The sequence below is a fragment of the Panthera onca genome, chromosome A1 (genome assembly GCF_046562875.1).
Source record: "Panthera onca isolate mPanOnc1 chromosome A1, mPanOnc1 haplotype 2, whole genome shotgun sequence".
NCBI lineage: Eukaryota > Metazoa > Chordata > Mammalia > Carnivora > Felidae > Panthera > Panthera onca.
Genome location: NC_138339.1, coordinates 137555021 through 137568128, shown reverse-complemented (window position 1 = coordinate 137568128; position 13108 = coordinate 137555021). Strand labels below are relative to the sequence as shown.

The following is a 13108-nucleotide window of genomic DNA, read 5'->3' as shown; positions in this document are numbered from 1 at the left end:
AATGCAAAGCCATTAAAAACAATAGGATGATTTTTTTATTTCCTTTTTTTAAATGTTTGCTTATGTTTGAGAGAGAGACAGAGTGTGAGGGGGGAGGGGCAGAGAGAGGGAGACACAGAATTCGAAGCAGGCTCCAGGCTCTGAGCTGTCAGCACAGAGCCTGCATGGGGCTCAAACCCATGAACCTTGAGATTGTGACCTGAGCCAACATCAGATGCTTAACTGACTGAGCCACCCAGGTGCCCCTTCATTTTTATTTTTGATTTAAATATAAAGTAGCACATGGTGAGAAAAAAGTTTGTAAACTGGAAGGTTGGAGGTGAAAATGATACAGAAATCTTATTTTTTCCTTAATTATTTAGGCCCAGAGGATAAGTGAATAATGAATAATAAAATATAACATAATGGATGTGATTTTATTCGTTATTCATATAACATTCAATATTCAATATAATGAAAAATACTTGTTTGTAGGTGTTATTTTTTTTTTAATGTTCTTTAACATTTTGAATAATGTCAGAATTTGTAAATAGAATTGTCACAGAAAGGACTATTTTTTTTTTTTCTCTTTACAGTGCGGTGGCTTTATTTTATTTGGGGTTTATTACTAGAATTTTATTACTAAATGTGGGTGCTGGGTGCTGTGGTATTTAATGGAACCACTCTTTGCCAAGTCTGGAACTCATTGCACCTGCCGTTCAGATCAGAGCTTGGTGTTCAGTTGGGTCAGCGATTCTCAAACTTCTGGGTCTCAGGATCCTTTTTTACAATTGAAACTTCTTGAAGATCCCAGAGAACTTTAGTTGTTGTGAGTTAGAGCTATTATTTACCACATGAGAAATTAAAACAAATATAAAAACACTGGTATGTTAATTCATTTTAAAATGGCACTAATGTTTTAAAATCCCAACTAACCATATTTTCCAAATCAAAAAACTGTGAGAAAAGTGCCCTTGTTTTACAGATTTGCACAATTCTTTAATATCTGGCTTATGAGAACACACAGCTAGATTCTCCTGTCATCTTCATTACTCAGTCTGTTGCCATATCGCATGTCGTATAGTCTCTACAAAATTAGCCTGTTCGCTTGTGAGAGAATAAGAGTGAAAAAGGTAAATGACATCTTAGTATTATTATAAAAATAATTTTGATGTCAGTGACCTGAAAGGGTTTCGTGGACCACCCATCCATTCCCCCACGTATCTCCAAACCACATGTCGAGAGCTACTGACTTGAGATAGAAGCCTTTATCTTAAAGGTTGAGAAGGCCTTAAAGTAAAACTTCTTTGGAAAAGGAAGTTTTCTATGTGATAATTCTCTATAGTATTTCTAATCAGATTTTAGGTTTTCTTAGTCACCTCTGTGGGGTTGAAATTTCCCAGTCAGAGCCTGAATGCTTTTGTTCTGATCCTTCCTAGATGAACAATATGAAAATGGAAAATGGAAAGAAACATCATGATATTCCTTCTTTTAATGACAGGCTACACTATCACCCAACTGGAGGGAACTGAAGTACTTGACCGTGTGGCACAAAGTACTACGCAGTCTTTAAGAGTGTTTGTTAGACCTCCTAATGTTGTGACTTGAATTAATTAATATTGTTTTGTCATGGAAATAGCTGAACTATAAATAATGAAGTGTTTAATGAAATTAATTTTGGGAAACTACGGGTGAGATTGTATTTTCAAATAATATGTGAATTTTGTATTCTTGCCCATTCTTCAAATTCTCTTGGAGAAAAAAAAGTATACTTGTCTTGAAAATGAGGGCTGTGTAGTATTCCATTGTGTATACACAATGGAATACTACGTGGCAATCAGAAAGAATGAAATATGGCCTTTTGTAGCAACGTGGATGGAACTGGAGAGTGTGATGCTAAGTGAAATAAGCCATACAGAGAAAGACAGATACCATATGGTTTCACTCTTATGTGGATCCTGAGAAACTTAACAAAAACCCATGGGGGAGGGGAAGGAAAAAAAAAAGAGGTTAGAGTGGAAGAGAGCCAAAGCATAAGAGACTGTTAAAAACGGAGAACAAACTGAGGTTTGATGGGGGGTGGGAGGGAGGGGAGGGTGGGGGATGGGTATTGAGGAGGGCACCTTTTGGGATGAGCACTGAGTGTTGTATGGAAACCAATTTGACAATAAATTTCATATATTGGAAAAAAAATAAAAAAATAAAAATTCTCAAAAAAAAAAAAAAATGAGGGCTGCCAGTAAGCATCAGTGATACTGGAAGTTATCAGAACTGACATTCATAAATTCACAGTGGATGACCCTTTATAGCTGGCTCTTTATGGTAGTCTCAGAAATAATTTTAGAATTGTGTGACATATACGTTTATACTTGAAAATTCACTGGTTGTAAGACCAAGCTTGCTCTTGCCCTTCGATTGGATTGCATTCATGCGATTCAGTCCCCAGATACTTTGATCAAGATACTTTGATACTTTGATAAAGGGGTTAGTAACTTAACCCCTTTCTCACTATTCTTGCTAAGCCTTCTTTCTGCCCTGTGTGCTCTCCTTTTGCGCCCTCTTTTCCTTCACCTGTCTTTCTTCCAGAAACCCTCTTTCCTGTGGTCTTGCTTTCCATACTCATATTGGCTGTGGTGGTGGTGTTTTATTTTTGCTTAGGGTACTCCCCAGCCCCTGTTTGTTATTTGCAATGTTTCCTAACTCCTAGCAATTTAATTTGTTTGCTCAGTGTTAGAAAACTGCCCAGACTTGTCCTGGGAAATGAAATTCTAGTTTGACCTTTACAGTGTTTGCTTTATGTTGTTGATTTACAAAAAAAAATTACAACTTTTGATTTTGTCCTTCAGTGACATGAGATTCATGTTGAAATACGTTATTAATACTTACCTGAGAAGTTTCTACACTCATTGGTTTATAGAACCTTATGTATCTTAAGGAGTCATTTAGAGTTGATTATCTTTTGTTATTCGCCATCTATGCTGACTCGTATTTGAAGGTAAAATTATATTACGTGATAAAGCTGAGGTATTTTCATTCAAATTGAAGACTCCGTGTCTGTTTAATTTACTCAGTGAAATGTAATACTGTGTATGGAATTTAGCCATCTTGGGTAAGTTAGAGATACATTCTTTTGAAACGCTTTGAAACTATTAAAGAAAGGAAATTTTGGAGAAACCTGAAGCAATTTTTGTCCCTTTACTGATCTTTGTCATGGTGTTATTATAGAAATACGAAGGTGTTTTATGTAAATAGCTTGATTGAATGTACATGGTTGGTATGCAGTAATTCTCCTCCCCACGGCCGAGTTGGCTTATCTGAAGCAGAGCAGAGCAGATTTACTTATGCACACTTTTCCTCATCTAGGAGAAATTGTGTGTGAATAATTATAAATTTCGTGTCATGCTTAATAGAGATAGTTTGGTAAGAGGAGATTGGAAGGTTGGGTCAGAAGAGAAGTTGGCAGCTTGGATGGCAGAACTAGAGTAGAAATTTTTGAGATGCAGCCTTAGAAGAGTTCAAAATGAGGCAGAGTAAATCTGAGCCTTCGAAACGGTTCTTTTTGTTAGTGAGGTGTGGTGGGAAGGCAGGGGGAAGCCAAACTTAGATTATAGGGCCACAGAGTCCCAACGGGTGTCCCTTGCTTTGTTTCTAGGAGCTCCAGAATGAAGCTAATGGTTGATAAGAGTAGGGGTAAACCTATGTAACTTTCAGCGTTGGGGAGACTGTTTTGGGAACTACTTCCTGCTCAGTGACAGTTAGTTCGCAGATTAAATAAATGTAGCCTAAATCTTTTAACAATTCAAGTTTTTCTTCGCGGTCCCAGAGGAATCCAAATCATGAGCATTTTATTCCTGGTTGCAAAAATAGCATGTGTTCTTCTTAACAGTTTGGAAAAGTTCAAAAAAATATAAAACTGGAAGGAGAAATCAACTGTGCTTCCAGTAATCGCTGTTAGCTTTGTGGTTTTTCCTTCTAGTATGTTTGCATATGTGTGTTTAATGAGTCATTAAAGACATTTTATTTTAAAAGTAATGTATGGCTGTTGTAAACAACAAAATTAATTGATCACTTTAGAATCGTAACAGTAGCAGAAGTTTGCCCTTCACAGTTTTCTCTAAAGGTAGTTAAAGGTTGTGTTATGTTCCACAGTATGGGTATGACATAATTGGTTTAATTCGTCGGGGGGTTGATGAATGTGTAGGTGGTTCCCAGTTGCTTTTTTTTTTACACTGTTAACAACCATGCAGCTTGAACATAGTTGTATGCATACATTTGCTTATTTTGAAAACGTTAGGGTACTTTTCCTCCAAAAACATCCCAATTCATGTTCTCCCCAATCAAGTTTTTAACTCACAACTTTGTAAATCTCGGTTAATTAGCTTTTAAATTATAAATACCCTTCTGATACTATACTAAAACTTGACCAGTGATAGTTTCTTAAAGTTGCAGTGTAGAGTTAGTAGACATCAAAACAAAACAAAACAACTTTTCCTACTCTTTCTTACATTAAAATCCCTTGTACTTTATAACAAGATCATTTGCCTGTGCATGATTTTGTAAATACATGCATTGGTGACTGGGAACATACTGGTTTACTGAAACAGATTTTCAAATATCGCCATATTCATTACCTAACAATTAGGGCATAATAATTACTGTCACTACAGTTTCATCAGAAAAAAGGTACTGTGTTTTTCTCTTTTTATTTTTTTAAGTAATATAAAATTTTTATCTATCTATATCTATCTATCTATCTATCTATCTATCTATCTATCTATCGAAGGAAAGAGAGGGTCTCAAGCAGGCTCCACAGCATTGTGAGTGATGAACCTGGAGATCGTGACTTGAGCAGAAATCAGGAGTCATTGCTTAACTGACTGAGTTACCTGAGTCACCCAGGCACCCCATGTGTTTTTCTCTTTTTAGTATTGGGAAGCTTTCAAAGGTCATCCTGGCAGAAATGAATTTAGCCAAAATACGGTTTTTACGTGAAAGGTTGAATTTTATTATTGGTAACAAATAGGAATGAGTAGTTATTTCACTTTTTCTTTCTTTAAAAAAAAATTTTTTTTTTAATGTTTATTTTTGAGAGAGAGAGTCAGAGCACGCACACAAGCAGGGGAGACATGGGAGAGAGAGGGAGACGTGGAATCTGAAGAAATCTCCAGGCTCTGAGCTGTCAGCACAGAGCCTGATGCGGCGCTCAAACCCACCGACTGTGAGATCATGACCTGAGCTGAAGTCCCATGCTCAACTGACTGAGCCACCCAGGCGCCCCTATTTCACTTTTTCTTAAAATAGGAGACTCTGTTTCCTAGAATGTCTGTCTTTCTTTCTTTCTTTCTTTCTTTTCTTTCTTTCTTTCTTCCTTCCTTCCTTCCGTTCGTTCGTCCTTCCTTCCTTCCTTCCTTCCTTTCGTTCTTTCTTTCTTTCCTCTTTTTTTTTTTTTTAACTTCATTGCACTGTTAAATGCAAGAGGTAAAAGTGAACATCTTTGTCTTACTCTCAGTCACAAATGGAAAGCATTCAGTCTTTCACCATTAAATATGATGGTAGCTGAGAGTTTCTCTTAGATGTCCTTTACCAGGTGGAGGAAGTTACCTTCTGTTCCAGATTCGCAGATGCTTTCTCCATCTCTATTAAGATGATGACTGGTTTTTCGTATTTATTCTGTTACTCTGATGAGTTACGTTGGTGGATTTTGGAATGTTCACCTCAACTTGCGTCCCTGGGCTAAATTATCCTTGATCATGGTGTCTTGTCCACTCTTAATCCCTAATGTTTCTCCTAGTCCCACAGGGATGTATTGGATGTTCAGTAAGCATTTGTTGAATTAAGACAGTGAGATTTCTTACATGATTTTCTATTCTTGGAAACCTTTGAACACATTTGAATAAATCAGTCATTTAATAAACCAAAATATATTGCTACCTTATTGAGCGATCATTTCACAACAACTTCAATTAGTAGGAGTGTAGGTGATGACTCAGAAGGAAGTCAAAAAGCTCTTTGACAGTCCTTTCATTGAAGAGCTTCAGAACATGTTTATTTTTACATTCCGTATATAGTCCTAACAAGCTTGATGATCTGGTTCTCTTGCCTCCTACAGATCAGAAGCAACAAGCCAGAGCGTAGGAGATACTAGAGATTGCTAAATTAAGAGTATAAAGATTAACAACTGTCAGTGGCAGAGAGGGGAAAAAAGGCATTGTAGGAATAATTTTAAAAGCTTAGTAGCTGGGAACTCTTCATGTCTTAATTGCGGTTCCAGGCTCTTAACAGCATAATAAAAGCAGCGTAGAGCATAATAAAAGTAGCATTTTCGAGTTGGAATACACTTCAGTGAGCTTCTCATTGACTATTTCTGAACTTGCTTTCTGCTTTTACAACATGTGAGGGGTAGATCTGACACATGCATCCGGGACTGGCTCTGGCAAGAGTGGCTTACACCAAAATAGTGATTCCCAGTGGCAAAGGGAAATTTGTAAGTTGGGTGGGTGTGTGTGTGCGTCCCCCTAGTGGGACCTTAATCACCTCACCTTTGTCACATAACATAACCTGATCATGAGAGTGAAATCCGGGGTCTCACCCCCACTCACAAGGAGGGAATCAGCTGGGGTGGGTGCACCCGAGGTTGAGGATCCTGGCGGGTGAGCCCAGTGTGATGCTTGCCTCAGGGTTATTAAAGAGAGCAGTCTCTTCTGTGTTAAAATAAAAATTGAATCTTTCCTATGTGACAGGCATTTCTCTAGGCCCTGGAAACATGAGGCTAAGACGCGCAGCCCCGCCCCCGTGTCTGGTGCGGTGTTGGAGACCCACAGTGGAGCACTGTGTGTAATGTAATGAGCTGCAGTAGAGGTGTAACCAGGCTACACAGTGAACGTCCAGGAGAAGGTGCAGTGAGGGAGAACATTGGCTCGGGAAGAGTTAAGTGTGCGAATGGAAAAAATGAACACGTTGCTGCAGTTCTTGAAGACACAGAGAATGCTTAAAACTGCTCGTTGATTTTCCAGGAAGGGCAGTTTGGGATTCAGGATGAGGAAACAATTAAAATCCTTCTTCTTTCCCCCCAGATGGTATACCTCAAGTTTACTATTTTGGCCCGTGTGGTAAATACAACGCCATGGTGCTCGAACTGCTCGGACCTAGTTTGGAAGATTTGTTTGACCTGTGTGACAGGACGTTTTCTCTGAAGACGGTTCTCATGATCGCTATCCAGCTGGTAAGGCAAGCAGGAGGCTCTGAGGCTGATCGAACTGCCGTGCGGTTCGTTTGGTCCCACGTTTATGTTGAAAGTTTAAAGTCTGTTCTCTTTACAGAACGCGTGACCTCATGAAGTTTCTGCTTTTCCTCCCATTGTCTTTTTAGGATGCAAATAACTTAAAATAACTGAGCCAAGTGTATTTTATTTGGGTGGAAGAATTAATATGTTAACTGCTTTCAGATCAGAATGCTGAGCTTGAGAATGGTTTCCAGCCCTCTTTTCATGTCACTGATGAGTGCTTAGAAAAGAGAGCCCTCGGAAACAGGGTTTATAATGTTAGTCATAAATTCTAATGGCCTAGAAAAAGAAGAAACAATGGAAAGTCTTATAAATTATTGAAATCTCAGGGAGCCTATGGGAAAACAGCTTAAGAGGATGATTTAAGGTAGTTTTGAAATCAACTCCAGTAGTATGTTCCAGAAATCTCAAAATGGTTTTCCTCCATTGACTCATTAATTTATCCTATGGTACTGTTCACATATGTACTTAAAGCTATTTTTGCAACGATGTTTGTCATAAAATGGGAAACAACCCAAATGGAGAGAAATAATAGGGTTAGTTGAGTAAATTATTCATAGCCATAAAATAGTACCCAGCCATTAAAAAGTGTGTATTAAAAGAATGTCTTATAACCTGGAAAATGCTCGTAATATATCATTAATGAAAAGTGTAGGTCATACAATATTGTATACCGTGATCCAGAATTTGTTAACAATCTAAAATGGCCTAAGTGGCTATATGTTTACATTGTGTTGTCGACCATTATTATCACTAAATGAAGCAATTTTATTTTCTTATTTATGATGTCCTATTTTGTGACAGTTTGTAGTATATTACTATATTATGTGAATATCACATATAGTATGTATACATTCACTATATACTATATATCGTATATAATATATACTATATTATGTGAACGTGTACTGTATAATCATTAGAGTGGTATCCCAGATTTTTCTGGTTTCAAGATCTTTTAAAATGTTTAATACCTAAGGAAAGACACGAGTAAGTTATAAAAAAAGAAGAAAGATATCCCAAAGGGTACTGTGTTGTTTTCATTTAACAGTTTAGACTCTAAGTTTCTTTAATATAACTGTAAAAGTTGCTTGGTGATTGAAATAATTGGTAAGAACAAATTGCACCTTTATGAATATGTCTGTTTATACGTCTCAGTTCAAGAGTTAGTAAAGCTTTTTGATTGTCTGAGGTGGCATCATCTGTAAGCGCTGACTGAATCAGGCTTACCAATATGAAAGGCATTCATGAAATTCAAATACTTGATTTATAAGTGATCATAGTAATACTGAAAGCAAAGACTTTTAGGCATAACTGGATATATATTTGAGAAACTGTAGACTGATACCATGTTATTTGTAATGGGTTGAAACAATTTCTGATTTTTATGTTGTTTTCATTTTAAGAATTTCATCTTGTGTCTATCATGCTTTTTTATGCTAGTCAAAGCCTAAAATAAAACATTCTTTCTTTTTGTTGTTGTTTTTGTGAATCAAGATTTCTCGCATGGAATATGTCCATTCAAAGAACTTGATATACAGAGATGTAAAACCTGAGAACTTCTTAATAGGACGACCAGGAAACAAAACCCAGCAAGTTATTCATATTATAGATTTTGGTTTGGCAAAGGAATATATCGATCCAGAGACAAAGAAACACATACCATACAGAGAACACAAGAGCCTTACAGGAACAGCTAGATATATGAGCATAAACACACATTTAGGAAAAGGTATGTGTACCTTTTGTAAGTATGGAATTTGAATTCAGTGCCTATGCAAACAGTGCGAGTTTTTATTTGTTATTATGGTTCAGTTTTGGGGGGCTTACGCTTGCTTCTGTTGTAATTTTTATTTATCCCGTCTAGCTAGAGTTTATATTTAATAAAACTCTTTTAAAGTAAGGTGCCCTAGAGTAAATGAACGGCAAATTTCTTATTTTACTGTGTCTGTTTTTTATATGACAACTCGAAATGTTCAACTTTGATACATTTTAGGTTGATGCATTTGATAATTTTTGTTAAAGAATATGAGAGAATCCTTAACTGTGGCTGAATTTAGTGTGTGAAGATTCTTGATTGAGACTGTGGCTCTCTGATAACAGCTAGCCAGGGAGACATGGCATCCTGCCCAGTACGTTTAATGCTAGAAGTACATACCTTAGTGGTTTTCTTCAGTGTAGAAACTATATGACTTCGGGCAAATTATTTAACTTTTTTGAAGGGAGTTCCTTATTAATAGAAAGGATAAACTAAGATCAATCTCACAGAGTTCTTAAAGGCTTTTTTTTTTTTTTCCCTGTCCAGAATCCAGTTCAGGACCACACATTTCATCTACTTGTCACATCTCTCTAGTCTGTTTTTATTTAGAACACTCCCTTGCTTTTCTTTGCGGTTCACGGCCTTCATATTTCTGTGGAGTACATACAGGGTATTTTATAAGCTGTCCTCAATTTGAGTTTGATCATTTCTTCATGACCATATTTGGATATGCATTTGTCGCACAAATACACAAGCGCTGGGTTGTCAGTGCATCGTGTCAGGAGGCATGTGATATCACTTGGTTGCAAGTAGTTTTGGTCACTTGCTTAGGGTACTGTCTGCTAAGTTCCTCTACCTACCAGTTTCCTATTTTCCCTTTGTAATTAAAAATAATTTGTAAGCAGATTTTTGAGATGATGTAAATATAAGTATGTTGTTCCCATTAAATTCTACCCACTGGATTTAGTATCCGTTGATGATTTTCTAATTTATCATTCCTTGTGCATTCATTGGTTGATAATCTAATGTAAGCAAAAGCTTTTACTTCTTTTCCCGTTTATTCACTTATGTCAGTGTGGACTCATGGACTCCTAGCGTACTGACAGCAGTATAGTACCTTACTGTCAGTATTTATTGTGATACTCATACTGTCCCACATTTGGCCACTGGTTGTTCCATCTGGCTGACTGCTCTGTCTTTGTGGCTTGTTCTCACGACTCTTTGAGAACTTCTTTACTTTCTGGTGCAATGAGTTATTGTAGATTTACCTTGTAGTTTCTGTGCTCTAGCCCAGAAACAGACATTTCTCCGAGTAGCTCTGGAGCTCCTTTTATTGGGTAATGTTAGGTAGAAACCAAGATTTGGGCACTGGGTATACTCATTGCTACTGTTGTGTTATTGCTGGCCCCGTTGGTGGCGGAACTGAGAAATGCACGTGTGTACATGAATCACATGTACGCACAGATACACACATGCACATATGCCTGCACACGTATGTGCATCTATGCATCTATTAATGCCTATCTAATAAGAATCTTGAGTTTATATTGATAGTTTTAATTTCATTCCAACACCACAAAGTAGTGTCCCCCTTTTCCACATTTGTTATTGCCTTCTCTTGTCTGTATTTTTCTGTCTTCTGGGCTGACAGGGAGAAATCTGGCTACCACTTCTCTCTTTACTCATTTTTGGAAGCCTACTACGATCCTCAGAATCTAGTTTCAGAATTGGTAACTGATAACAGTATGTCAAGCAAGCTTACCAAAATTAACAGTATTTGTACTTAATTTACTGAAAAGTTCGTTAAAAAAATTTTTTTTAACATTTATTTATTTTTGAGAGGTACAGAGAGAGAGAGCAAGAGAGCACCAGTTGGGGAGGAGAAGAGGGAGAGAGGGAGACATAGAATCTGGAGCAGGCTCCAGGCGCTGAGCTGTCAGCACAGAGCCTGACATGGGGCTCAAACCCACTGTGAGACCATGACCTGAGCCGAAGTGGGACGCTTATGAGCCACCCAAGTGCCCCCAAAAGTTCATTTCTTAAATTGAAATAGAATTTACATTGAATTAAGTTTATAACATTTGAGTGTATGATTTGTAGTTTTTGACATACGTACACACCTACATAAGCCCCAACTCTGTCAAGATTTAGAACATATCATCATCTCATAGACTTCATTCTTGCTCTTCCCCCACCGTCTCCCAAAGCAGCCATTGCTGTGATTTCTATCATTAATCTAGCATAGTTTTTTTTTTTTTTAAGTTTTAGTGTTTTGGTTTTTTTAGTTTTTTAGTTTATTTATTTATTTTGAGAGAGACAGAGCACAAGTGGGGGAAGGGCAGAGTGAGAGGGAGAGAATCCCAACTAGGCTCCCCACTGACAGTGGAGCGCCTTATGTAGGTTTCGAACTCACAAAACTGTGAGATCATGACCTGAGCCGAAATCAAGAGTCACTGACTGAGCAACTGACTATGCGCCCCTTTCATCCATTAATTTTGCTGATTCTGTTGCTTCATATATATGGAATTATCTGGCTTCTTTTGCTCAGTATAAGGTTAGGGTTTGTTTTTCAAGTATCAGTAATTTGTTTCTTTTTAAGGCTAAGTAGTATTCCATTGCATTAATATACCATAAATTATTCTAATGTTGATACACATTTTGATTATTAGCAGGTGTTTACTATTATGAATTTTTAAATCTTTCAGTGGACATATGTTTTCAGTTCTTTTGGGCAAATACTAAGGTTGGAATTACTGTGTCATGTGGTGGGTATTGTTTAACTTCATAGGAAAGTGCCAGTCAGTACTCCAAAGCATTCATGCCATTTTCTGTTTCCACCAGCAGTAAATGAGAGTTCTGTTTGTTTCATAGTATTGACAGCTTTTTGGTGTTAGCCTTCTTTTTCCTTCTAGCCATTGGAGTAGATATGTGGTGGCATTTTGTTTTGCTTGACTTATGATTCTGAGCACTGTTTCTTGTGCTTGCTTGTTGGCCATTTGCTTATCTTCTTTTGTGATGTGTGCCATTTTATTGTTGATTTGTAGGAATTCTGTAATATTCTGGATATTCATTCTTTCCCAAATATATGTACTGTGAATAGATTCTTCTGGTCTGTGGCTTGCCTGCTCGTTTTCTTAATGGTGTCAGTAGATGTGCCCAAGTTGTGAATATTTGTGTGGTCAGTTATTTACCAGTTTTTTGTTTTAGGATTGCTACTGTTTGAATCCTAAGAAATCTTTGTCCCCGTGAGATGCAGACATTTATGTTTTCTTCTACCATTGAGAATATATTTTTGGATGATGTGAGTTAGAGGCTGAGGTTCTTTTTCTGATGTCATATTCTTTCCCATTGAGTTACTTCTTTGCCTTTCTAAAAAAATCAGTTCTGGGTTATGTTTTTGGTAGTTTATTTTTAAGTCTTACAAACCATGGTCAGTTTTCATATCAGAGGGAGACTTAATTCTCTGCTTTTATTTTACTTATTTATTTATTTTTAAATGTTGATTTATTTCTGAGACAGAGAGAGACAGAGCATGAGTGGGGGAGGGGCAGAGAGAGAGGGAGACCCAGAATTCAAAGCAGGCTCCAGGCTCGAACTGTCAGCACAGAGCCCGACAAGGGGCTCGAACTCACAAACCATGAGATCATGACCTGAGCCGGTCAGTCGCTCAAGCGATTGAGCCACCCAGGTGCCCCAATTCTCTGCTTTTAGATTGCATTGCTGACATCTCACTCACAAGGAAGAACAGACAAACGTAAACCAGTCAGTACTTACCCGGCATCACTGCCCACATGTACCCTAAAGACCTACTTTTTGTACAAGACCTTAGGAGTCATCTGACCCAGCCTTCAACTCGTGGTCGTAGCTTCTTCTCTATCCATTCTTCCCAGACTTATCTGCTGTTTACTGCATGTCCCTGCTTCTTCCTCTCAGTCAGAACAAGTAGCACTTGGAATTTTCCCTGACAGCCTCCTGATAGGAGAGCCATGGTATTTTTTTGTCTTCAGGTGTCTGAAATGCCTGAAAAATGTAAATTTGTCTTTCTTTAAGAAAAGTTTCATGGATCTAAAATTATAAAGCACACGTTG

The 13108-nt window shown here is 37.5% G+C and overlaps 1 protein-coding gene across 10 annotated transcripts in view; it reads left to right on the top strand.

The window, feature by feature from the left end:
- Window positions 1-13108, top strand: part of CSNK1G3 (casein kinase 1 gamma 3) — a 103828-nt gene that overhangs the window by 50410 nt on the left and 40310 nt on the right. For all 10 annotated transcript variants that reach the window (XM_060636252.3, XM_060636257.3, XM_060636251.3 and 7 more), the window contains exons 5-6: window positions 7053-7201; window positions 8759-8993. In XM_060636252.3, the coding sequence (XP_060492235.1) occupies window positions 7053-7201; window positions 8759-8993 (384 nt within the window). The remainder of the gene's footprint in view (window positions 1-7052; window positions 7202-8758; window positions 8994-13108) is intronic.